General features: G+C 49.2%; 1 protein-coding gene across 2 annotated transcripts in view; it reads right to left on the bottom strand.

Moving 5' to 3' along the window:
* Positions 1-10,844, bottom strand: part of Rasa3 (RAS p21 protein activator 3) — a 106,250-nt gene extending 95,406 nt beyond the window's left edge. The window contains exon 1 of one of the 2 annotated variants that reach the window (XM_087901142.1): positions 10,672-10,844. In XM_087901142.1, the coding sequence (XP_087757268.1) occupies positions 10,672-10,726 (55 nt within the window). In that variant the 5' untranslated portion in view covers positions 10,727-10,844. Of the gene's footprint in view, positions 1-9,471; positions 9,588-10,671 lie in introns of those variants that run through there. The other variant, XM_087901141.1, reaches the window with a different exon arrangement.
* Between the last annotated feature and the right edge of the window lie 16,511 nt (positions 10,845-27,355).

The raw sequence follows: 27,355 nt of genomic DNA, 5'->3' as shown, positions 1-27,355 counted from the left end.
CCTTGGCTCACCCATTGGAGTCCTATGACCCTGAACAGACGCTGGTGCTCACCAACCCCCACACTGCGCCTGGGTGAGATAAAAACCCAGAAGGAAACAATGACAACATCAGCCCCGACTGATTCTGTGCCCACACAGAACTGGCACCTCACATGGTATCCAATTCTCCACGCTACCAGGAAGGAGCCATTATCATTCTCATTGTACATTAAACCAAGGGGCAGAAAATTCACAAAACCCAGGAAGGTCATCCAGATGGTAAACCGCAGAGGCCTCGACCCCTCGGAGCCACACCCAAGACTGGGAAGCAGCAGCCACATGGTTCACAGTCCTGGAGTCTTTTCTCAAGCAGACGTGCGAAGAGATTTTTGCTCCATGCTCCCAAAATACACCTGACAGTGATGTGATACTCTATTTCCTGAAGAGAAGAAGGGGGGACCTGAGCCTGACACATGCTTGGTCCTCAGAAGTGTTCAACAATATCCCCACTGCAATCTTCTTCCCAGCGTGCTGCTCAAGAATGCCATCAAACCAGGGCTCCACCTCAGCACCCCATGCCCCATGGATGCCCAGGACTTGCACCTACCATGTAACAAACAAGAGTCCCAACCATCACCGAATGACCTTGGTGGGGGCGAAATGGGTGCCAGACCCATGCAGAGGACAGTATCGATTTTGCTGTGCATTGCGCTGACTGCTCTCAGCTTGGGAAGAAGGTGACAGGTGCTGGCGGACATGCATAAACAAGACACCCAACAGCCTCTCCTTCCAGTTTTCAGTCTGACCTGACCGAAATCATAGCTTTCTGAGCCACATAGAGCAAAGCTGGGGGGCAACAGGCCCCCTTAGAGCCACCAAGTAGGAATGATGGGGTTCTACATCTCCATCAGCTCATGACCAGGGAGGCCAAGGTCCAAGCATATCTCTTCTCGAGCTCATGAGAGTCTCTCTGAGTCCTCTCTTTGATGTCCACTCTGGAAAAAGGGCTGTCCTGTTACTCTTTCCTTGCCCTGATGACAAGGATCAGCAAACTGAGACAGCATCTCAGGAGGAAAATGAAGTCCAAAACACAATACCTATGTGCAGCCCCCTGATGAAGTCAGAACCTCCCCCAGCAAACACCTACCCTGCATTTTCTTGGTAACCAGCCACTCTGAAACACTAGAATCCAGATATATATTTACAACCATACAACCACGATCCTGCCCATCATATTCCAAACTAGAGCAGTAGATCTGCCTCAAGACCCTGCCCCATCATCGGCTTACAAAGCCTCACAGCCCATCAGCCGCCAGACCCTTACCCAGCCACAACACAGCTGCATTCTTATGTCCACAGCACCACGGGGTGCAGCGAGCTACAGAGACGGGGCAGCCCAGCCTTGAGGTGGGTGGTTCCGTGCAGTGGCCCTGGGGCTGGAGAGTGAACTACACTATGGATGGTAAGAACGGCAGGCAATCACAAGAAGTAAGCTCATTGTGTTTGACTCGGGGCATAATACTCCGTGGGACCTCTCTGCCTGCCAAACCCTCCTGATCCACTCCTTCAAGCCCTCTGGAGAAAATCACATCCTGGGGCTCAGCAAGGGGACAACAAAGGAGACAAAGTTTCCCCGCAGATGTCATGAAATATATACTTCATGAAACAAAATTTTAAATCAAGACACTCAGCACAAACAGTGAAAAAAAAATGTCTTTCCATGTGACCCTTCCTTTCCACTCGGGACATGCATAAACACATTCCTGGGTTCCAATACTGAGAAAGTCTCTCTAAACACTAAATGCAGTCCTGCCCGGAGCAGGAAATGATGAACAGCAAAAGGAATGTCACAGATTCCAGACGGATGGGACCAGCTGGGGAGCCGGTCAGCCACGCTCATGTCTCAGATGCTGCCTCCAGGACTCCTCAAGGGAATCGTTGCTGTATAACTGTAACCTAGGAATAGCCAGAGGCTGTGCAACCGGTGCAGCTCAAAGCGGCTGGGTGTCCCAGCAGGGCCTTCATTCATGCTCTGGCAAAAGTCCAGCTGGCACAGGGCTTTGCCCCAGCTCTGCCTGAAACAGCCGACAGGTAGAAAGTGCCCACAGTCTCCCCCCAACGACTGTCAAAACACAGTGATCTGCAGGCAATTCCTTCCTGCTTCTCTTTAACAGGCAATGGTTCATCCCCCTGGGCTCCCTGGTCACATCTTACCTACTGAATTCAAGCTCCGCCACCTGCCCAGGCCTTCCTTCCCAAAAATAAGGATTCAAGTTTGTTCCAGATTCATGTGGGTCTCGTTACGGTTTTCTGAGCACACAGCTTAAAAGGCTGGGCCTTGGCCTGACAAAAGCCATCTACGAGAGCAGGTCAGAAACAAACAGAAGAAATGCCATGAGAAAAACTCTAAGCCGTGGCCTAAAACACGAGTGTGCTACACGAATAAATATAAAAGGCATAAAAATCCAGAACAATTGTGAGAAGAGATCTTATGGTGTGGGAACAGAAGAGCAGAGCACCCAAACACCAGAGTCATAGTAGCGGAAGCAAGCTGTCTGAAGTCGCCTCGGACCCCAGGGGACAATGCCCCACCCATGCAGGTAACAGGAAAAGTAAAGGATTTTGTGAAAATCAGGATGTATTTAAACTTTGCAAGTCTCACAATGCCAGGAGTGACCTGTCCCTGTTGTTACAAATCCTAGAAAAAGAACAACCCCAACCCTTAGCACAATTTGTACCCTATGCAAGCTGGGGCATGAAACTGCCCTGCAAGCGACCTTGCAAGCACACACACACACACATATGTACATGGGTAAATGACATCACAAGAGGACACCTTGAGAACGGCCCTGACTGAATCTGAATGCGGGTCTCATGGTGCAGCTCAGTTCTCTCTCACTACCTCACGCCTCAGAAAGCCCCAGTGCCCGGCGTCAGATCTCCAGCGATACAGACAAGCACAGGGCACAGTTCCAGCTCTGAGAACTCAGCTTTACCCGCGGAGGAAATGCCCTATTGTGTGTTCTTAGGTCAACAACCTTACAGCTCTGATCACCACCGCTAAGAGACAGCCTTGACACTCAGGAATTATCTTCAGCGCCCCTTCAGGCTTGGGGCCAGCAGCCTGCTTCCTCCTTCCTGTGCCCAGCCTAGGGCCGGTCTCAGGAGCTGGGGAGCAGAAATGCATGCTCTCTTCAGGGAGCCGGCTGAGGCAGCTGTGCAGATGAAAACCTGGCACACACTCCGAATCCAGCAGCAGAGTCTTGGAGATCAGCCACTGAGTCAAGAGGTAGTGTCCTCTCCAGGCGCGGTGGTGGATGAGCTTTCCCAGAATTCCATCCTGCAGCAGGCTGCCTACATCGAGGGCCTCAGGCCAGCTCAGCGAGGCTTCCCAAGAAGGCTGAGTATGCCATCTGCAGATCGGAGGGTCTGGAATTCCCCAGCTCAGCCCTCACCCTAAAGGCCATGGGAAAACCAGCCCCGACACAGCACTCATCCCAGACTCTAGACAAGAGTCCAGGCTGGCCAGGGCCTTTGGGGCTTGCACACGGATGAATTTTCCGGAAGAGCCTCATGTTCCTGGACTAATGCTAATGGCCCCATGCCCCAGTCTGATCCCCGCCTTGGAAAATCCCAAGTTATCCAGAGCCAAAACAAAGTAGATGCCCAGAGGTTCAGGGTCTTAGGACTGAGCTGCGTCCCCACACTGACACTGAACCACGCTCCACCCGCATCCGGCTTGCCAAAGCCAGGCTTTCTTCTCCAGACAGCAGCTATCCAGCAGGACAGAGTGAATCTCACCCCTCCTGAGAGGAGTATGTAAGTGGGGGACACCAAGTCCCCCGGAAGCCAAGGTTGAGAAGGGAGCGGCATCTCTAGGCTGCCGTGATTTGTGACGTGGGTCTGATGGTTTCACTGGACAAGATGTGGCTCAGCCGGTACAGGGTTTGCAAATGGTCACCCTTGACACTGACTCCTCAGCTCTCTCTACGCTGCCCGGGGACACCAGCGCTGCTCAGTGTGCTCCACAAACTAGTCCCACGCAGGCTGCTTTTAAAAGGGATCAAGAACAATGGGCAACTCATTTGGAGGCTAGTTCGCTCCTCTCTGGAGGACGAGTCCACAAGCTCCACCTCTTGCTAACCATGAAGACTCCTGGACCCTATGAAGCAGACATGTCACAGGACACCTCAGTGGGAGGCAGCCTTGCTTCTCTGAGACCTGGATGGCAGTGAGGAATACCTGTCAGGACCATGACCACCCTTCATAGGGATCTGTGTGTCCTCAGCTCCTCTCTCAGCTCGAAGAGCAGTGGCCGGCACTGGGGCAGCGCCAAGATGAGCAGGGCTCAACATCAAAGCAAACCCCAAGAGTTGACTGGGAACCTAGATGTCACTCTCTCCGCCTGGAGAGTCACGGCTTCATGCCAAGAAAGCCCACCTGGAGAAAAAGCATGGCTCTAACAAGCAGAAGGCCAGTCCTAGTAGGAAGCGCTTTCAGACAGGAAAATGAATTATTTTCTTAACGAAAAAATCAAAGAAAAACCTGAGTGATGGTCTTAACCCCGGGAGGAGCTTAGCTGCTGCGGGGCCATTCCTTGTAGCCTCGTCACAGGGAGGGAAAGAACAAACTGGAACCCGAGGAAACAGAACTGATCTCACATACTGCGCAACGGCCCAGAGGCAGCTTCCCTTGTACCTCAGAGGATGCTCCATGACATATTAGCATTAGCATTCACTTTGCTCTGTCCCCACTGTTTTGTTCGTAGAACTGCTAGCTACGGGACTGTACAGAGAGCACTTCAGTACACGACTGCCCTCTGGTTGGAGCAGGAACATTTCCCATGTGCAGGTGGCGCCTCCTCTGCACCATCGTAGACTGGCGCACACCTTGACAGGATGGACAGACCAGCATACCTTGACAGGCACCTACAGAAGGCCATCTGTGACCCATGAGGTCCCTTCCAGCCCAACATGCATAGCTATACATCCCCCCATTCACCTTGTGCCTTCCCGAAGCCACCCCGCATCTACAAGTCCCATATCTAAGTCCTGACATGACCTACCTACACGTGTTTTCCGCCTGTGGGGAGGACTATCTACTCACCAAGTTGGAAGTTCCAGGCCAAATTCTCTATGCTCCAAGTCGTATGAATAACCAGCCCCACAATATCAGAGGCAGGGAAGGACACTGGGGTCCATGGATCCATGGAATCCTCTCTCCACGAGCAGAGCTAAAGCCATCTCTCTTCAGACTTCAGCCCCTACCCACTAATCAAAGTTCAGCCCTCTCTGATTTATGCACTGCTTAGGCTGTACCCTAATTTGTACAAATTAACAGAATCAACAGCTTCAAATTATACTGGAAACATTGCCTCTGTCGGCGAAAATCCGGTCTCTGGTGCATGTGCAATCCCTGGGCTGGGTCAACAGAAGTATTGCTTTCCACTTAGACAAAGGAGGCTAAGGTCAGAGAGATTAGGGCTCATCTAATAAAACTGCAGTTACCAAGAACCAACCACTACCCTCTCTTGAGTTTCAGATTCTAAGAAAGATCCATCACCTCCTCTCCTCATTGACTGTCTGGAGCTCTGGTCCTGAAGACCAGCCAGCCCACCTCCAAGATCATGCAACCACCTGGACCTTCAAAGGATTTTCAGAATCCATATTTTTGCTAAAAATTTTCATACCCACACTTAAAACACACCTTGCCCTCATCCAGTTGCAGTTAACTCCTCAGCAAGTGAATGCATGTGTGACTTCTGCATTCAGATACACAATGAACTTCAGGGAATCAAATCAAAACACGTTCTGCCTTCCAGGCATGGCTGCTGCGCATCACTTTGGGGCTACTATGTGACAGCCTGACCTCAAGCTGATCTCCTTGCTCGGATGCACAGCTCCTCTCAGACACCCATCCTGCTGGTCAGTGAGTCTCAGATGTGCTTAACCAGCACTGAAGTCAGCATAGCCCTGCTGTCTACAAGCATGGACCAGTGCCCTGTTCAACATCCTCAGCATCAGCTGCCGCCTCCCTCCAAAGCTCCTCTTCAGCCCGCCAGCCAAATCTAAGATCATAGAGGAAGTAAAAGGCCTTATGAACTGACAGGAAATGACCAGACGTGACACAGGCTGGCTTGTGTGTGTGTGTGTGTGTACATACATACATGCATATATACATACACATATATATCGTACTATATATATCTAGTATGTATACTAATATATCTATACATCTAGTATATATAGTATATATATAGCATATATATATCTAATATATATATATCTAGTATGTATATATATCTCCCTTCATGGACATCAATGTCATGAGGTTGTGAAAATTTAAATTTCACGATTAATGAGGTAGGCTCAGAGGTTACGTGTACTTGCCGCTCTTCCAGAGGACCTGAGTCCTTTTTCCAGCACAGCTGAGCAGTTCACAACTGCCTCAGTATCATCTCTAGAGAATCCAACACCCTCTTCTGGCCTCTGCAGGTATGGCATGAATGTGTACACACACACACACACACACACACCACACACACACGCACGCACGCACACACACACACATGCACGTGCACATACACGAATACAAATAAATAAAATAAATAAAACAGTGAAGCAAAAATCTTGAAAATTAATGAGACAATGTGCACACACCCCCTCCCTTGAAATCTGCATTTCTCTGCCTACCACAAGTGCACCAACCCGACGCCCCAACAGGCAGCACCTGGATCAGCAGGTTGGAGCAGCCCAAGCCAGCGCTTTCCTAGCTTCCACAGGTCCAGCCCAGAGCTCCACATTAGTCGCCGGCAGTTAAAAATAGCACAGGCAGCTGAGCTGAGTTCGGTTAATGGAATACCCAAGTTAATTTTAGCATGGGAGAGCTCAAGGGAATCTAAAATCTCCCATGCCAAGGACCACATTTGGCCCACATGGCATCTTCTTAAACTCAGAAGCGACTGTATCACAAAGGCCATGACTCACAAAACACCTCTTCTCTCTGACCCAGCCTTGGCCAGCCCATGACAACTGAGTTAACCCGGAAATACAACTGCCTCCTGCAGATCCATGGCCTACGGCAACCCTGGTGTCAACACGCTGCGGCCAGCTGGGAGAACAACTTTGCTCAATGGGCTAACAAAGCCCTGAGCTCCCGGGCCTTGACCTAGCGCTTTGCCAACTGCTGCCCACTCACGGCTGACCAGCCGCCAGGCGGGCTCACAGCCCTGTCTGCCCCCAACTTGCACTTCTGCCCATCCTCCTTTCACTGGCTCCTCCTGCTCCTGGTTAGATTCTGTTGTCAGCAGGAAGACAGGGAAGAAAAGTGAGCCTGAGAAACCAACCCTGGTCCACAGCAACCCAGTCCTGCCGGATGCTCTGCTGGCCATCCCACTTCTCCACAATCATATTCTAACCTTAGCGCAAGACCACGGAGCCAGCCAGGACGCAGAGAGGCTGCTGCAACATCCACACAGATAGGCTGGAGTCACGAAGAGTCCAGAGGAAAAGCAGGATGCAGAGCCTGCCTTCCTGGGGACCCACGGAGCTCCGCCGAGACCTCAGCGGAAAGACAATGAACAAAGCCACAATAGTGCAAGAGAACATTTCTGGTCTGGGAATGCAAAGCCAGAATTTCGAATTTTTATTTATTAATTGACAAATGATAATTACCTCTACAGCACTCAACGTTTTTTTTTATCCAGGGAGCACTTTTAAAAACAAGTAATAAATATTATGCAAAAGGAAAACATGACTGGGAAGTGAAGCTATATTGCAACCCCAGGGAACACTGGGCCCAAAATAGCATTGCTGGGCAGATGAGCTCTGGCCACAGCTATCTGCCCAATCACCAGGCGGCAGCGACTCTAGAGAGTTGGGCTACACACTTCCTCAATACAGCAGCCTCAAGGAAGCGTGGGTCAGTCACATGTGATGGTTGTAACAAAGCAGTAATTGTTACCACAGATACTTAAGATTCTAAGTGCACAGAAGAACACATCCAAACAACCCTGCATATTTTAAATGGGGAAGCAACAGATTCTTCAAGACAGGACTTGAAAATGTTCTCTCTCTCTCTCTTTTTAAATTAAGATACTTAACTTTTTATGTGGCTTTTCCTTCAAAGCGTAGATGGAATGAGAAAGAGGAAGAACAGAGAGACTCATTTCTGGTGAAACCAAGTACTGCACTATGCTCTGAAACCAAGAAGCGGAGGCCAAGCCTCGTCACACTGGCCCTTCCCTAAGTCCTTACAGCAACAGTAGCAACGGTATTTATCTATATGATTTTAGGGGCAACTGTCTCTTTCCTTCTCCGGATGGGGGAGGGTGTTGACTGTGACAGGTCACAGCCTTGTGCCCTTCCACCGGATGCAGCTCACACGGACTCTCGCTTTATCCAGATGGGGAAATGGCTGTGACCAGAAAGAGGCTCATCTGGGTCACCCTCTAAGTCACCAGCAGGCTTGCTGGAAGCCAGCATGCCTGGAGACAAGGCTCAGAGGAGTGTGTGTGTGTGTGTGTGTGTGTGAGAGAGAGAGAGAGAGAGAGAGAGAGAGAGAGAGAGAGAAACCGGGCAGGCTGGGTCAACACTCCTGCCCTCAAGTCCACTATAATGTCACAGCCAACGACGACACTCAGGCAGATGTTAATCATCAAGTGACCTGACCACAAACCAAGAACTGCAAAAGGAAACCCAGGAGCCCAGCCCACAGGGAGCCCAGCACGCAGGGAGCCCAGCATACCACCCACCTTACCGGAGTCCTATTTTTTCTTCTGGTGGGATTCCCCTGGGGACCCCAGTATCAGACAAGAAGGGCAGCTAAGCAACACCAAACCCACACCAGTTGCCACAGCTGTTTTCTGGGCTCCAGAGGGCTAACCCACATCTGTGCTCAGACACAGGAGGCAGGATCTATACGCAGAACTGTGTTCGCTGCATACTCCACCCAGTGAGTACACAGACACTACCCTCCGCCCTTGACCAGCCCTGTGGGTAAGAACCTTTGAGAAAGATGAACCTCTTGGAGACAGAGCACATTTAGGGAGCAGGCAGTTTGAGCTTGGGTGCCTCTACCCAACCTAAACATTTGAGTGCTGCCCAGTCCCCTGTCATCAGAGGCAATGAAGGCTCCAATCACACCCCTATTCAAAGTCTAGCAACAGAGGGAGACCTTAAGGCTTGCCCCCACCCGTTCCCCTAGTGAAGCTCCTACTCTGGCAGATGGTTTGGGCTACTGTCTTGGATATGAGAGTCTTCCCTCTTCTCCTGTCTTTCTTACTATGTCATTCTGGAAGAGACATCCTCTTTGTTTGACAAGAACTAAAACCCTTCCCTGTGTACACAGTAGCTGATGTTAGGACAGGAGCTAGGCACACTGTCCTGCTGACCTGAAGGCCTGGATTCTCCCCTCACAGTATCCCACAAGACCCCTCCCCCTTGCTGTCCTTGAGCAGAAGGGCACAGTAGCCCTGGAGACCGGTGGACTCACTTGGTGAGATGGTCTTGGCTGAGGGAAACTGGAGCTGGCCGCCCTCACACAAGTGCTCTTTGCCATGCCCCACAGCGGCCAGAAGCAGCCCCATTCCTCAGATTGAAACTGACAGCAATTCCAGGCACAAAAGCAAGAGAACTCCCTCCCATGCCCTCTGGGAGCCCAAGCACCACATGGTATCCGCAGCGCTTCTGAACCAAAGATCAAACTGTCTCGGCGATGATTCAAAATCAAAATAAAGCAGACAGGAAGCAACACGCTGATTGTGAGTAGCTGGCATTCCTCAGACAGCATCGAATGTCATCAACAACCGACACTCGGCTGTGACTGCTGCCACCCACTAGAGGCCTTTTCACATGGGAACAGTCCAGTATGTGGGACGCAGTTCAGAGGGGAAAGACTACAGGAATAGCGCGCTAGGACCCAGAATTCCTGCCAGAAAATTGGCCCTTGCCCAGTGCGTTAATGGTTTGATGTGTAACGGTCACTTCAGAAAACCACTGTTAGGAAGTGGACTCACACATCACTCACAAGATTTAAAGAAAAAAAAAAAAGCAACTGGGAAAAACAAATTCTCCAGGTTAAAAAAAAAAAAATCAGGAAGTCCTTTCCAGATCACTCCAGTTCTACTTCACTCCCTGCCCCCAGCGTTGCAGCAGAAGTCCGGAACAAGCGAGAGCAGCCTGAATGCCAAGCCTGCCGGCCACAGCTCCCACGACCAGTTCTCAATGAAAGGAGGGGGAGGTGCTGGCAGCTCCATCACCATGCCTGCAGCGCGCAGACACTCAGTCGCGCGCGCACGGCCTCGAAGCCTGCAGCACCGCACAGCAGAAAGGGTGAAGGGGCGCCCCCTCCTTGGGAAGGAAGTTCCTGCGCTCAAGTGGGAAGGGGACACCCGGAGACTGGCATCAGAAGACCTGATCCCTAAAGTGAAAACACCCAGACGGAACCGCGAGTGCTCATGCATGTAAACTCAGGCGCCCGAGACCCAGAGCGGTCCGGGAGCGGTCCTGCGCACACGGACACACGCAGGCATCCACGCGCGCTCACGCACACAAACAGACGCCCCCGATGCAGGTCCCGCCTCCCCCGCAGTGCCACGGAGAACCGGGCTGTCTGGGCGGCTAAGTCCAGCCGAGCCGGATACCAGGAGCAGGGGTCTGGGGAGCTAGCTGCCCAAATCACCGCGGTCCTCACCGATCTTGATCCTCACGCTCTGGAAGACCCGCAGCCCCTCTTCCTCCACCGCCATGCTGCTTGTCGACCTCGTCAACGCGCGAGGGCCCGGCAGCGCGGCCGCAGGAGGAGGACAAGACAGGCGGACAAGGCCCGCAGACGGAGCCGAGCGGCGGATGCCCCCGGAGCCCCGCGCGCTATGGTCCGCGCTCTGCCCGGGTGCACCGCCTCGCGCACTTCCATTGGCAGAGCTCGGGGGCGGGGCGGTGGGCGCCTTCCTTTGCCAAATCCCCGATCTTCATTGGCTAAGGCTCCGCACGGGGCGGAGCAGTACGACTCCGCCTCCTGCCAAATACTGCATCCCTTTGGTCGGATTTGTAAGGGGGCGGAGTCGGACTCTGAGGCGGGATCGGAAGGGACTCCGGTTTAGCGGTCCCTGTTCTCAGGCTCCCTGCTGGTCTGATATCTTCAGACCCGGGACAAACAGAGGATCGTGAGTACTGACTATGTTTTAACTGCCAGTTTCTGTGAGACTGACTCGCACTTAAATTTTAAAAAGGTATATTCAAGCAAAAGGTATGAAAGGAAAAGATTTCTTCTAGCCCAAGCTTCAACACCTATGAGAAGTGACACCTGCCGATCGCGCTGAATAAATCCAATGGTGATGCACGGCCAAAGTGAGGTCCCCGTGCCTAGCAGGCAGACCCTGCTGTCTCTGGTGTTCTTGGGCAGCCTTTACGTGGGCCTTGAGTTTGGCATCCCAGGACCTTCAAACCTGTTGACTGGCAAGTTGGTTGGTGTCCAGCTTTAGGATTGTTGGCTCTCTGCAGCCATCAGACCTCTCTGAGGTCCTATCCTGATCCTTCCAATAAGACAGAGTTTCCCTGCAGCTGGGACAACTCCCAACTTTCTCCAGGGGCAAGCGCTCCAGGCTCCTCAGGTCCCTTATAGTAGTCACAGAAGTGTGTCCCACAGACTTGGCCCAAGTGGGCCAGGAGTGGTGGGCAGAGGCAGCCTCTTCAGTGGCCTTGAAGGTGGCCCTTCCTTCAGCAGTGAAAGCTGGATGGGAGACTTGTGGAAAGAATACATTGCCTTTGGGAAGTCTGAGAATCGAGAAGGCATTGGCTGTGGAGTCAAGGGCTAAATCATTGGCACAGTATCTGAAAGAAAGGTGTGACCCAAAAACCCCTTGGTGCTATGCGGTAGCTCTGTCACCAGCAACCAGAGAACAGAAACACAGTGCACAGGCCAGGACTGTAGGTAAAGCATTGTAATTCCAGAGTGGCTGAAGGCTAGAACCCGCCAAAGGCTGCTGTGTCGTCAGGTTCTGTGAAGGGACCCCTCTAAACAGACACGTCAAAAATCCTGAGTTCCTGGCTTGAGAATTTAGGTCAGTAGCAAGCACATGGTTTGGCAGGGATGGAGTGGGGGGAGAGACAACACAAAATTACCAAAAGACTATCTTAATTAGGTTTCTGTGTTGTGATCAAACACTATGACCAAAACCAACCTGGGAACCACAAAACAAACCAGAAAGCTGGGCAGTGATGACGCAGGCCTTTAATTCCAACACTCAGGAGGCAGAGGCAGACAGTCCTCTGAGTTCAAGGCCAGCCTGCTCTACAGAGTGAGTTCCAGGACAGTCAGGGCTACACAGAGAGACCCTGTCAAAAGAAAAATGAAAAAGAAAGAAAGGAAAAGAAGGAAGAAAGGAAGAGAGAGAAAAAATAGAGAGAGAGAGAGGGAGGGAGGGAGGGAGAGAGGAGGGAGAAAGGGAGGACTTATTTTCATCATGGCCCATCATAAAAAAAAAAAAATCAGATAGGAACCTAAATGCAAGAACCGAAACAGAAGCCATGGAGGAACCCCACTTACTGGCTTGCTTCTGTTGGGTTGCTCAGCTTTCTCTCTGACCCAGCTGAAGACCACCTGACCAAGACAGGCACTTCCCACAGTAAGCTGAGTCTTCCCATATCAGTCATCAATGTCCTACGACAAAGAAATGCCTTCAGACTTTTCTACAGGAAATGCAATAGAAACATTTTCTCAGATGAGTTTCCTCTTCTCAGATAATTCTAGCTTGTGTCAAGTTCACACCACACACACACACACACACACACACACACACACACACACACACACACAAAGACAAAATGAGGGAAAGCAAATAAAACCTTCATTCTGGTCTCTTCTGAATGTGCTCGGAGGTCTTACTTCTCTCAATAGAAGTAGATGATCTCTCTATGCCTGGAAACACCTTGAAATCTCTGCAAAATATTACATGCCTGCTTGTGTGTGATTCATCTACGGATCAGCTGGAGCTGGGCCTATATGAGGGAGACAGTTGGCCAACAGACCTTCCAAAAAATTGTCTACAGGCCCCAGGAGTTGAGGTAAGACAGAGCTAGACCTGACGGACATGGAGCAGAATGACGTCTTGAAATTTCATAGACACTCAGCACCCTGGCAAATGCCCCATGCTCCTGGGACAGCCTTTTGAAGTTTAAAAAAAGTAACAAACATGACCCCACCACTTTCAGGGAAATAAGGCTGCCAACTTGTCTTGGTGGACAGCAGACAAGAGTGCCCCATCCTCGGAGAAGTGACTCACTGGCAAAGGTATGCTCTATGAGGTTGGCCTGGCGATGCTCCTTTACAAAGTGACAAGACTGTCTGGTGAAGGTGAACTTGGGAGATTTTCATCATCAATTCATAAAAGGACTAGGTAAAACAGTACTGGGCACCTAACAGCAGTGAGGATCGTGGCAGCAACGGAATCAAGAGCTGACAGTGGAAAGCTGGTAACTAAGCATCCACAGCAAAGAGTGTGTATCACCATCACGACCATCAGGACAGAAGAGCAGAAGATAACTGTTCGAGCAAGACACTCTCAGGAGCTCCGGCTTAATGCATAAAACCAAAGGGAACCAAATATGACTATCAAGAAGCTAAAGAAAGTTTTTCCTCCCCAAAAGCCCTTGCCCTATATTCCCGGAGTGAGCAGCTTTCACACCTACAGCCTGCTGACTAAGGTGAGTCTGAATTCTGAGAACGGCACCTGGTGTGCGTGTGTGCATGCGTGCATGCACATGCATACATGCTAAAATGCTCCAGGACATCCCAGGGGCCTGCAGCCACCTTGCAGGGGCTTTCACTTGAATATTTTCAGAATAACTGGGGCTTGCAGTCCCAAGGTCATTATGCTTCTGTACAATGCGAACTTGTAAAGAAAAAAAAAAACTAGCCCAGCATAGCCAACCGCACACTTAGCTTCATGAAGGCACCATCCCCCTTACGCTGAATGTGAAGTTAGTATAGGTGAATTTAGCAGGGGTCAGAAGACCCATACATGCCCTTAGCATGTAGGCTAAAAGCTATCCTTGTCTGGTAGACCAATCAAGGCACCATCATGTGAAGTAAAAGTAGTAATCCCAGGATGGAGATCAATACTGCCCCTGGAGACTCAGTAGCCATAGTCCTGAGGAGTCAGATAGACTTTTAAGGGGAGCAAAGGGTCACCACAGACTCGAGCCTCTAGCCGTCTTGCTACAGCTCTGGTGCCAGGACAGATCTCCTGCCCAGGTTCTCAGGAGCTGCCTGCCAAGTGTTCCTCCTTCTCCTGCTATGGAGGGAACTGAAGTAGTTCATCTTTAGCCTCTTTGCATAGCTTGTCCCCACAGCTTCCCAGTCCTGTTCTGCACCACGTCAGCCTAATCCATGAGCTGACACTGTGATTAGCAAACAGGTTGACAGGCTGTGGGAGAGAACCAGGCTTTAACAGTTAACAGGCGATTTGTTGAGGCTTCCAGGTGTTTAGAGTCCCCAGAAACACCAGGAAATTCCTCATAAACAAGGACAAACAATGGGGTATTACACTTCCCACCCCTCTGTGAAGAAGGGCCTGAGGTCGCAGGTCACTGTGAAATTGGAGTCACTTTTCTGGCTCATCTCTAGAAGGATACAGAAGGCTGAAATCCTGTAGGCAGCTCAGGGTGTGAGGCAGATAACCATGCTGGCTGACACATACTACCCTTGAGACCCAGGAAGAAAACACTGGGGTGGTCTGTGGGTGGCAAGTCCACACTGCAGCTTGGTTAGAGGGACGGAGACTGGTCCTCCAGGTGCTGAAGGGAGCATCCTTAAGAAGGATGCATGATAAGCAGCAAGCAGCCCTGGTCCTGCTCAGGCCTGGTAGAGAAATGTGGCCATACGGCTATCACTCAGCCATTTAGAGTTGGGGTCTCTGATACCCACCAGGGGTGCCAGGAGACACAGTTGCCATCTATCCTAGGTTGCATCTGGTCATGAGCATGGGGCAAAATCTACTGTGCCAACTGGTGACACCAGGGCTTGTACCACATTGGTCTGGATCTTGATCTATTCCTACCAGAATCTGAGGCTTTGGCCACCTAAGCATCCCAGTAACGAAACACCTGTGCATCAGGGTGCTATTCCTGAACCCCTCTACAAACTTGTTCTCTGTCTGCGTCCTCCTTAACACATCACAGAACTGAGGGGAAAGCCCTGTGCCACATATATATGTCACAAGACTCTCTGAAGAACCCCAGAACGATCACCAAGGAGACCAGTTGTCACTCCCAAGGCTGTCCTGCTCACTATCTGCTTTGCTTAATCAGACACACAAGTCTGTCATACACTGGGTAGACCCCTTGTGAAGCATAGGTGCCCGTACAGCACGTCTTAGGGTCCTTCACCAAAGAACTGTGTGGACCTCCCTGTTGTGCAACAGTTTTCTTCAAGATTGAAACATCCCATCCTGTTGGGAAGCACTTAAGCAGGAAGGTAAACAAATAGTTTCAGGAAGTCCCTGAAACTGAGCAGATTCTAGTCCCACCCTGAGAGAGTAAGTGATAAAAGGCTCAGAGTCCCTGTCATAAGAGCAGAGCCAGGCTGCAAAGAAGACTCTGGGACCAGATCAGCTTCCTGGAAGAAGCAGAAACCAGCCGAGCTTCCCGGGAGAGGTTTAGACCAACCTCTTGGGAAGGACACTCGGAAAGGACACTCGACAACCTGTGGAACTGTTTGAAAGCTGTGCACTGTGCTCCAGGCTCCCAGTTTTGGGAGCTGTCACCTACACTGGGGTGGTCTTTGGTGATGCAGCTGTCTTTGGGTCATTTCTGCTCCTGTAAGTAACCCCAATAAAACTCATAGTTGACCAGGTTGGATTATGGTGGTATCTGTACTTTGGTATGCCGTGGGCTCCCTATCTGGGATGAGTAGATGTGTGTATGTTGCATCTCCCAGAAGAAAAGTTCATCATACATCGTTGGCCTCCCCAGCTCATGTCCTAGACACAAAACTGTGGAAGTGGCAGATAGGAAACTATTAAGCTTTAAAGCAGTGGTTCTCAATCTTCCTAATGCTGTGAGACTTTAATATAGTTCTTCATGTTGTGGTGACTTCCCCAACCATAAAATTATTTACATAGATACTCCATAACTTTAATTTTGCTACTATTATGAACTGTAATGAAACATCTGATATGCAGGATAGTCTTCGGTGACCCTGTTAAAGGGCCACTCAACCCCCAAAGGGGTCACGACCCACAGATTGAGAACAACTTTAAAGAAACAAGAGATGGTAATACAAGAGATGGTAATACAGAGCCTATTATTTCATTTTCTTCTAGCGTACTCTTACTTTTTGTTCTCTGATATAATCTCCTTCTTCCCACCCCTGAAAAATATTTCTTGAGAGGTGTGAAACCATTAGTAGCTTCTTAGAGTAATCATTATTTCTGTCTAACCCTTCTACTTTCGAAGGCTTTGAGGCAACATAAGATAAACAACCAATATGTAAGAGAGTAAGTTTTAAAAGCGACAGAAATAAGAATCACAGGAAGAAAGTGTGGTGTCGGCATGTGGGAAAAGCTGGAGCAATGGACAGAAAGGTCAGCTCCACGCCTGCTGGGGTTGAGAAGCATAGAGCGCGCATCTTAGACGGGCTGTGTGTCTAAGAGCATGGACGCAAACTCTGCAGGACGGACAGTATTGTGTTCAAATGAAAGTACTCAGACAGTTGTTTAATAAGTCCGGGGAATGAGCAGTCAGTGTTAAAAGACACTGGAGAGTCGGAACGCCGTTATGTGCTCTGGGCCAAGTCAGTGTCTGAGTTTCTTGCATTGTTTCATGAGAAGCCAGAAAGAGCATGGGGAAGCTGCTTCTGGTAGTCTCGCGGGTCACAGGGGAGATGGTGTGGAAATAGCGGAGGGTGAGCAGCCTGCCACAGAACAGGCTTTTCCAGATTGGGGCTACTGAGAGGCACAGCTGAAAGCAGCTGGCGTGTCTACATCACAGCCCCCTTGGTGTCCCCTGCGCTCTGTCACTAGTGGAAAGGGAGCCATGTGAGTTTGTGAAGGTGTCCCTCCCTAATCTCCTCATCATAGCCAGGCCAAGGACCTAGAAGCATAGAAGGAGACAGTGAGTCCTGCCCCTGCTTTGCGAAGCCAGAGTCCCTGTGCATTCCCGTTTTCTCTTGCTGGGGCCGCAGACCTCGTACTGAAATAGAGTGTAAACAGAGCGACCCGGATCCCTTGTGGCCATTCCTGATGACTGAATGGCTTTACCTGCTCCGTGTGCAGCTGCAGCTGTGGGAGTCTCTAACATGAGAGAATGAGTTTCGGGCATGGGGAGCATTAAAATGCTGCACACGTTATCAGCATCTCGCTTGCTGGGAGAAACCTCAACCATTTACACAAGCCAGCATCTTTACCCTGAGCTGGTAGGAGGAGAATTGGTGTTTAAGGATACCCCTGTGGGAGAGTGTACCTCATCTCTATGGTGACCATAAAAATGTTCCCGGGGTGGCCATATGGTTTCCATCTTAATGAAATTAGCTTGGTATTTTTACCCTAATTAGCCAAATCGCTTTCGACATTGCTGAAAAGAGCAGCTAACGAGACCTCAAATGCCTTACCTCTTTAACGGCGGCAGGGAAGCATTTTTATCCCGTTTAAAATCTCCATGAAATTATCCAAGGAGTTTAAAATGACAGCTAGAGGTCAGAACGGGAACCTCTTGTCGGACTCCCACACAGGCTTAAAGCAGCAGAAGGAACGGAGCTGTGGGGCGTCCTGCATACACAGACAGGTGTTTCCTGTCCAAGGTGCCGGAGATGCAAGAAATGCAGGGGATGCCCAAAACTGTGGCTGAAGGCTGTTGAAATCAAGAAAATAAAAAGATGTTATTAATGACTAGTCAGCAGACCCAGCTAAAGAAACAAACAAACAAAAACCTGTAAATGGACAAAAATACACTTGTATGTTCACCACTTCAGTATAAGAGTTTTTATTTCCTATGACTTTTTGAAGGTTCTATATATGTTTATATACAGTTGGCTCTGGTTGGAATCTTGCTTATATAACAAATCTCTTCTAAGCACTTGGCTGTGTCTAGGACCTGCCAGCCTGTGAGACAACAGAGACACCTAGCCAGGCCCAGCCCCAGTGCTTGTTCCCCTGTGTGGTTCCCTGGGTGCTAGTGAGCCACAGTGGCCATCCTACAGAAGAATCTACGCCTGTGTTCTTACAGGAAATAGCCTTGGGGGATTAAGGACACTAGTCACACCCTGCTCAGGCCTGGCACATCACTTTCCTTCTCTCAAACTGGGCTGTTCTGCCACTCAGTAATGTGTTGAAGGTGGGCTGGCTGAGGAGGGCGCACCTCGCAAACTTCACTCCCTGGGACCAAGCTCTGAAGAGTGTGATGCTCCCGGTGGGGGCATCTGTGTGGTGCACCTGGAGCAGACGGAGCCCTGACCACTGATAAATTCAAAGTCAGAGCCCTTGGCTGTGAAGAGCGACAGAAAGTCGCCAGCTCGCTACAGTGCACACCGCTTCGATTTCCTTGTCTTCACAGTGGAGACGAGCATTCCTCTCCTCTCGAGATGATCCCCAAATCTCTGTTCAACAGACCTCAGGCTGTAAGACCAGATCTAGGCCAGAGGTTCTCAGCCTTCCTAATGCTGCGACCCTTTAATACAGTTCCTCACGTTGGGATGACCCCCAACCATAAAATTATTTCATTGCTACTTCATAACTATAAGTTTTCTACTGTTATGAATCATAATAGAAATGTATGATGTGCAGGATATCTGACTTGTGACCCCAAAGGAGTTACAACCCACAGCTCTGGACCATGGTGCCGTGCAGCTAGGTCTGTTTTCCCTGAGAGTCCGGAGTGGCCTCTCATCCCCTGATGTTGCCGTGTGCTGAACGCTGGAGATTTAGAGGCCACACACCAGGCCATAGAGAGAGGTAAGTAAGTAGTGCAACAGGTTTCCCGTCCCCAGAGCAATGCCACCCTGTCAGACTGAGCCTCCTGCTGTGGGCAGCACGAGTGATCCCATCAGCCACTGCTCTGCCACCTCATGCTAGGAAGACACTGGGACCTCTTTCCCTCACACCACAGTGACCTCCAGGGTCTGTCCCTCCAGCTACAGGGGGAGTTTGTGTTAAAACAAAAAAAGAGATCAGGTGTGCAAGACTGGAAATGATCTCTGACCTCTCCCTCAGTAGGCCTGTGCCAAGTAGACAGTATGAAGCACTTAGGGCTACTGCTGGCCAGGTCGAGGCGCAAAGCTTAGGACAACTCCAAGACAGTACAAGAAATTCAGCGAGGGCTGTCACCAGGGCAGCCACTGTGCCTTCCGCTTGCACAATAATCTCCAATGACAAAGTTACAAACATGGAGGCCCAGATGATCTCAGGGCTAGTGAAAGAGGAAGCTGTGGCTGATGAAAGATAGAAGAGACCCTTGATATTGATGTCTGAAGAGGCCCTGCATTTTGACAGGAATCCATATATGTGACAAAACTGCATAGTCTAGATACATGTGTTCACGGGCATATGCTCACACATTCAGCACGCAGAAACATACGCACACTCGTAGTATCATGACACACATGTTCACAGAGTCAGCATATATACATTTGCACAGGCTCACACCCACATATGTGGATGTACTCAGTACACATATGCCGAAACTTTCATACAAACATACTCAGTACATACATGCTTACATGCACATACTCAGCTCACATGTGCTCACATACGCTCACACACATATTCAGTACCTATACACATACATGTTCATACACTCCACACACACATCCAAAATACACAGACACATACACACACACACACACACACACACGTGCGCGCGCGCGTATGGAAAGACAACCCCAGTGAGCCATTGGCTATTCCAGTACCAGAAGCAATTCTAATACTGTGGCTTTGCAAGGTGCTACCCCTGGAAGAAAATGGAGACATTCCACAGGACCTCTGTTCTGTAACTGAATTTTTCAGACTGCAATGCTTAGAGCAAAGGGTGAGGCTTTGCAAGGTGCTACCCCTGGAAGAAAATGGAGACATTCCACAGGACCTCTGTTCTGTAACTGAATTTTTCAGACTGCAATGCTTAGAGCAAAGGGTGACATGGAGGCAGCTGCCACCTCACTGTCAGTCTCCCCTCCTTACTGCAGCTCCAGAAACCAAGCTCTCTCAGCAGGAACCCAAGCCTCCTCTGCACAGGAAGGGTGTGACCCGTGTTTACTCACCTTGCGGGGCACAGCCCTCTGTAAAAAGCCCTTAATGTGATGGCAGGGTGGGGAGGAGAAGCTGAGGTCAAGAGAAAACTCAAGGTCTGTGAGCGTGTTGCTGCCCTGGTGGTTTGATTGCCAGGAACTCACTGCAGGTGGAACCCAGAGATGCAGACACAACTGGAGGAATCCAGGGCAGGGGCTCTCCTAGCATACTCAGTCTAACTTTGTACTAACAGCTGTCTTTCTCTGTGTGTGTCTCTGTATGTATCTCTGTCTCTTCTCTCTCTCTCTTATCTCTATCTCTCTCTCTCTTCCCTCTTTCCCTCCCTCCCTCCCTTTCTCTTTCTCTCCCTCTGCCTCTCTCTCCCCCACCCCAGAATTTTCTGATTGTGGGGTGTTGTGAAGCCGTAGGCTTTAGCACTAAGTCACAGCCTGCTCTGTGAGACTTAGGCCCACAGACGTGAGGACACCAGTCTCCTGGTCCAGCCAGGGATGGAAAGGAGCAGTTGTTTCCATTCCAGAATGATTCTAAATGCTCAAGGACCACGGGGCGGACGATATAGTAAAGCCACTGAGTAGCTCCCACAGTCTAATGTTTTACCTCCTGTTCTAGCCTCATTAGGGTAATCTGCTTTATTTAATTCCTAAAAGGTATTTTATTTTTTAATTTTATGAGTGTTTTATGTATTTGTATGTCTGTGCACCATTTGCTTGCGGTGCCTGAAGAAACCAGAAGAGGACATGAGATCCCCTAGAACTAGAGTTACAGATAGTCACAGCTGCCGTGTAGGTGCTGGGAATCGAACCCAGGTCCTCTGGACAAACAGCCAAGTGTTCTTAACTACTGCACCATCTCTCTAGCCTCTGGTTTAACTTTTAAACAGTGGTTTTAAGGCTCACCTGTGAGTCTCTCACATGCTGACAGCTCATGCCCATGAGAGAAAAATCATTAAATCGTTGGGAATTCTGTGAGCAGATGGCTAAATGGAGCCGTTATTTTAAAGTTGAATTATGTTCTCTTGAGAGGTTTTAGAATTATACAAGTGTGTTCTTGGGCCGTTGATACCTGCAGTGGCAGAATGCCATGGGTACAACAGGCACGTGTTCCTTCCAGGGTGCCCTGCTCCACCTTCGCCCCTGAGCCTGTCCGCATCTGCTGATACTATCTTAGCTGTGGACAGACAGCAGGACCGAGAGAGGCCTCCAGTGCGACACAGCACTGCCCCCAAGGTCCAGCTTTAGCCTTAGGAAGTCAGGGCCCTAAGATGCAGCCTGGGCCAGGCAGTTTAGAGATGGAGTCAGGCAGGCCCTTCCCACTCTGCCCTAAGATAAGGTGCAGGTGAGACATGGGGGCTCCTGTGCCAGGCCAAGATGAGTCTTGGGTTCTGTTTTGCTGGTTGGACACCTTCCTCCCTGGCCGGAGAGGAGGGCAGGGCAAGTCTCCCTTTGGGGCCTGATCCTCTGGAGTGTCTTCATGCTTAAGCCTCAAGCCCCTTTTGTTTTTCCCTTTCAAATACATCAAAGCAGTCTTTGGGAGGAGAGAGCATGGAGAGTGAGTGGCAGGGAGAGGAGGAGGGAAGAGGCCCTTCTTAGAAGGTGCCCCAGCCGCCTCCTCATGGGAAACATGCCTGCTGGCTAGAGTCCTCTAGGTTCTTGCGAAATGTGTTTCACTCTCCCCGAAAGAGTTGCATTCATTCCCTGCTGGGCCTTGGTGAATGAACAGTGAGTGTCCCTCCAGACCACGGCTTCTTGAGTCTTAATACTTGCTAGCCCTTTTCACTTGAGAAAATTTGACATGACCCCAGGTTATGTAGGTATATAAAGACAGATACACAAATTGAACGTACTGACAATAAATCACTAAAAAATTATCTTAAAATAGTTCTTTGGTAAACATGTAAATGTTACCATTTGTTAAAGATAAAAAGCAAATTTGCATGAGATGTACGCACGTCTTTATTTTTGCATCAAGAATTAAACCTTGGCAGCATATTGACACAGCAGGGTATAGGGCTCCTTCAGCTTCTTCCAGAGTTGATAAATATTTTGATTGTAGACTCATCAGTGCTGGGATCTTAGTTAGAGTTGATAAATATTTTGATCTTAGAATCATCAGTTACTTTGCATAAATACATAGTGCAAAATGGCAGAAATGTGTGCAAAACCATTTCAGAAGTTGTTAAAAATTTTGTCCCAATCCCAGACCAAAATTCATTCCATAATTATTTAGTGAATTGCACGTCGGCAATTCAAATGGAATTTTTTAAAGATTTACCTTTAACTCTGTGGGTGTGTGGGTGTGTGTCAGGGGGTATGTGCCCATCAGTGGTGGTGTCCCCAGAGCTCCCTGTAGTTAGAGTTACAGGTGGCCGTGGCTGCCCTATTTGAGTGCTGTAGGAGCTGAACTAGGGTCAGTTCTTCTGCAAGAGCAGCACACGCTCAACCTCTGACCCATCTAGCCAGCCTGCCAGATCTTTCTGTTGTTTGAGACAGGGTTTCACTAAGTAACCCTGGCTGACCTGGAATCAACTCGTAGACCAGGCTGGTCTCAAACTCATGGAGATCCTTCAGCTTCTACCTTCATGAGGCTAGGATTAAAGGCATAGTAGGCTTAAACAGCAAGTTTTTTTTATTTATCTCATAGTGTGTGTGATTAAGTTCTAGCACACAGTGGCCCCGTCCTCTTGGGAAAGTGCACACAAGGTTACTGCTCTAATGTGCTCTCGGCCTGGTCACTGGGCATCCCCTGTCCTTCTTGCCCCAGTTGTCTACAGAGCTGAGCTGGCCCCCAGCAAGCCGTATCCTGTGCACAGCCATACCTGTGTTGATGAGGCTTGCTTCAGATCAATCGGTTGATTAGAACTTTGTCATTGTGGAGGATTGGAAGATTGCTGATCTAGAACCAGAATTACTTGGGGCCATGGTTAGCTCCCATAGTAGCTATTTGGGGCTCCCCTCTGTGTCTGATAATCTTTCAGCCATCAAAGCGCTGGAACATATTAATTTAGCAGAGCACTTCCAGTAGCTGGAAGGCTAAGAGTGTTACCAGACAGTGTCTTCAGCAGTAATACCCCTACCGGGGTCCCCACTTGGTGCGGGAGAATTATCTGTATTCTGTCAATCATGTATTTTAATAAAACGCTGATTGGCCAGGCAGGAAGTATAGGTGGGTCAACCAGACAGGAAGTGGAGGCAGGGCAATGAGAATAGGAGAAGGCTAGAGAGGAGGAAACTTCCTCAGCCATTCCTGCGCAGACCACCGAAGAGGCAACATGTAAGCTGTCGCACTGAGAAAGGTACTGAGCCCATGTGGCTAATGTAGATAAGGATAATGGGGTAACTTAAGTTATAAGAGCTAATAAGAAGCCTGACCTAATGGGCCAATCAGTTTATAATCTTATGGAGTCCTGTGTGTGATTTTCTTTGTTGCTTGCCGGTTGTTGGGGTACCAGGAGGGACAGAAACCCCAACAAGCCTGCCCTCATGTTACACCCACTAATGTGTCTACCGAAAGTCTTGATGTATGACTGTCTTTTATTCTACAACCATAAAAACAGCACAGCTACTTCCCCAGTGGAACATACCATGAGCAAGTTGAATCCATTTACCTGCACCATGGTTACTCACACGAGGCTCAGAATAAACTGTTCTTATTTCCTCTGGAGCAAGGGCTGTGTTTTGGGTCCACAAGATGAGCAACTCAATCCAGCCAGGGCGGAAGGACAGAGAGACAGTCGGAGAAGAGAGGACCTAAGGAAAGGACAGGTCTTGAACTAGACGCCATGGTGAAGTGTTGACAGCAGCAGAAGGCTTCGAGGATCGGCTGGAACTCCACAACTTTTGCTAAATTGAGACTCACATCATACGGGATGCAGGATGCAGGGAGGCAGGCTGGGCATATCCTCTGCAAAGACCCTGGACTGTCCCCCGCACGTATAAACGGATCCTGTGTGAACACATGCTGCTCTTCCAGACTTCCATCCCCTGGCCATCTTCTTACTGTTCTGGGACTCTCAGCTCTTTGATATTCTTTCAGTATTTTCTCTCCAGAGCATGAACTTTGTCGTTTCTGGCTGCCTATGAGAGTGGCGTCCCAGGTAACTGCCCATCAATCTCTCTCTTTTTCCCTTGGGACTTGGCTACAGAGATGCCTGTCAAAGAGGCTTTATTGACTACTGACACCACCCTGCCCACGTTATTCCTTTACCCTTTAATGCTTTCACGGCCTGACCTATTTTGCGTTAACTTGGTTACTTTGTGTCTCTCCAAGCTTAGTGAAGATAGTTATTTTCTAGTCATATGATACTCTGCCATAGAAAACCTTTATCTCATTCAGACTATTGATTCTTTACATTTTTTTTCTTTTCTCAAATAAGTGAGAGTCTGCATCCAGCCGACAGTAAAAAAGTAGTGCCGGTAGGGCTGCAGGCCAACACCAAATGACTGCCGTGCAGGCGACCCAGACGTTTTATACTCTGCCCATCCTCTTGGTGTAGGTGGAGAAGTTCTTCAGTGTCAGAAGGAACATCCTGCCTCCACCAATGTATTTTGTTCACAACAGAACATCAGACATCAAACCTTTCATTTGCTTGGTTTTTTTGTTTGTTTGTTTGTGTGGTTTTGTTTTTCTTCAAACACTATGGTGTTTCAGCCATGAAGAAACCACTTTTGAAGGCAGACTGAACTGAAATCTAGGAACATTAGTCCTGGCCCGCAGAGTGACCAGAGCCAATGTCCGCCATCACTGCACCTGCAGCCCAAGGTCCTGTGAAGCTCCGGAGAGGCAGCTTCACGAGATGCCCTAGCAGGCTGTCCATGTGTGTTTGTAGCTTGTTCTCCTTCAGACAGTATCGTGCCAGTCTTCCTTAAGAAAAGAAAGAAGGCGGAGCTTGACTTGGTGAATCGACCCCAGGTACTTGGGAGGCTGGCAGAGGAGGATGGCTACATGTTCAAGGCCGTTCTAGGCTGCTTGTTGAATTGCAAGCATGCCTGGACTACAAAACAGAACCGTGTTTCAAGAACAAGAGTGAGACAGAGACACACAGAAAGAGTATTTTTCTGGTCACGTACATATGTATATATGCATACATGTGTACATGCATACATATATGCGTGCATATTTACATATATGCATGTGTGCATACATACATGCATACATTCATACTATTGCTTGCTACTTCACACACATCCCAGCTGGAAGAGAGCCTGTCAGAAAGCTTCCTGTGGCCTGTCCTGTACCACTTCTACACAGTCCAGAGGATCTCTAGCAATGCCTCGTTTAAGGATCTCATCCACCTCCGTCCCCCACATCCCCCTCAAAGCCAAACGCTTGGTCCCAGTGCTGTTTGCAAGAGCCTGCTGTTCTTTTTAATTACACACTGCCGTGCTCCAGTGAGTTGGAGCTGATTGCTGCTGACAGGCCATCTGGCCTCCCGTCCTTGTGGAGACTCACACCCTTGGTAGCTGTGTCCACCCCGGAGTCCATTCTAGTGTTTTAATATCAGAGAGCATATGTTAGTCACTGGAAAGGAGGACAAAGCCCTTCAGGTCATGCTCTAAGCAGGTGTTTCCCAGGCCCTAGGATGAACTCACTGATTAGGAGTCTTGCCTCAGCCTGGCTGAGGAGTACAAAGGTGAGGGATTTAGAGTCTGAGGAAAGTGATGGGTTGGACAGTGGCTGGACACAGGATAATGCAGCAATATCAGCCTTCTCAGGCGGACCTGGGTCCGAGAAGCGGCTCCTTAGCCTTGTCTATGTCCTGCTGTGTTCTCGCCACACAATAGCATAGATAACCAGGTCCCAAAAGCCTGCTCAGCAGGGTCGTCAAGTCACTGAGTTGTCAAGTTCCAGGAGAGGCTTTGTGGTTGGTCCTAGGATGGACCGACCAGGAGCCAGACCTTGAGGGATTTAGTGAGATGGGAAACTTTCAGTTCTGAAATAGGAGCCGTTTTAGGTAAGGAATAAGTCTCCTGGAACCATACCTGTAGCCTGAAGCCTTTGACCCCAGTGTGGAGTTGACCTTCTAGCATTTGTTGAGCAGAAGTCCTGTTTTCGTTACTTTGCTTGTTTTGTTGGTGTTCCTTCTTTCTTGTCTTTTATTAGATTTTTTCATGCACTATATTTTGACCATATTCTTTCCCCTCCTCCAACTCCTCCCGGATCCTTCTCACCTCCCCAGCTGCCCAGATCTGTGCTCTTTCTCTCCACTTCAAAAAATAAACAACACAAAATGAAAATAAAAACAAGAAGACAAAAATATCAAAACAAAAGAAAAGGCACACACACACACACACCAGAAAAAAAACATGGAGTCCACATTGTGTTAGTCAGCTACCTACTCCTGGAGTATGTTGATAAACCCAGGGACACTCCATTGAAGGAAAACAATATTCCCCTTCCCAGAAGGTACCCATTGCAAACAGACTCTTGGTCAGTGCTGAGATTTTGCCAAGTTTGAACCTGTGCCCACTGTCACAGCCTCTGTGAGTTTCTATGTGTATCAGTCCAGCTGTCTCTGGAAGATTCTGTTTCCTGGGAATTATGCACCTCTTCTGGCTCTCACAGGCTTTCTGTCTCGTCCCTGAATAGATCCCTGAGCCTTGAGAGGTGATACATTCTGTGACTGATACATTCTATGACAAATACCTTCCATCTAGGCTGAGTGCTACAAAGTCCCCATCACTCACTGCACATTGTCCAGTTGTGGGTCTCTGAGTTAACCCCCATCTACTGCAAAAAGAAGCTTCTCCAATGAGGGTTGAGCAATGCATTAATCTACAGGTATAACAAACAATATGCTGTTTGTAGTCAGTCACTATATTGCTATGATCCTTTAGCAAAATAATAGGTTTTTCCCAAGGTTCCATGACCCGTCTAGCCTCAGGTTCTTGGCCACTTTGTCAGCGTTAGGTATGGGTTCCATCTCATGGAGTGGATCTTAAATCCAGTTTTTTAGAAGTAGTTGGTGACTCCCCTAATATTTGTGCCACTATTGCACCAGTGGATTACCAGGCAGTCACTACTGTAGGTCACACAGAAGTCCTGCTTTTGAGAAGAGTGTGACCAAGAGACGATCATAGAATAGGTCCTGGCACGTGAATTAATTTTTAAGAAAATATTTTTCTCCGTTAAAGATGATTTTTA

This window comes from Myodes glareolus, chromosome 23, assembly GCF_982192425.1.
Source record: "Myodes glareolus chromosome 23, mMyoGla1.1, whole genome shotgun sequence".
NCBI lineage: Eukaryota > Metazoa > Chordata > Mammalia > Rodentia > Cricetidae > Myodes > Myodes glareolus.
This window is presented reverse-complemented; position numbering and strand designations above follow the sequence as displayed.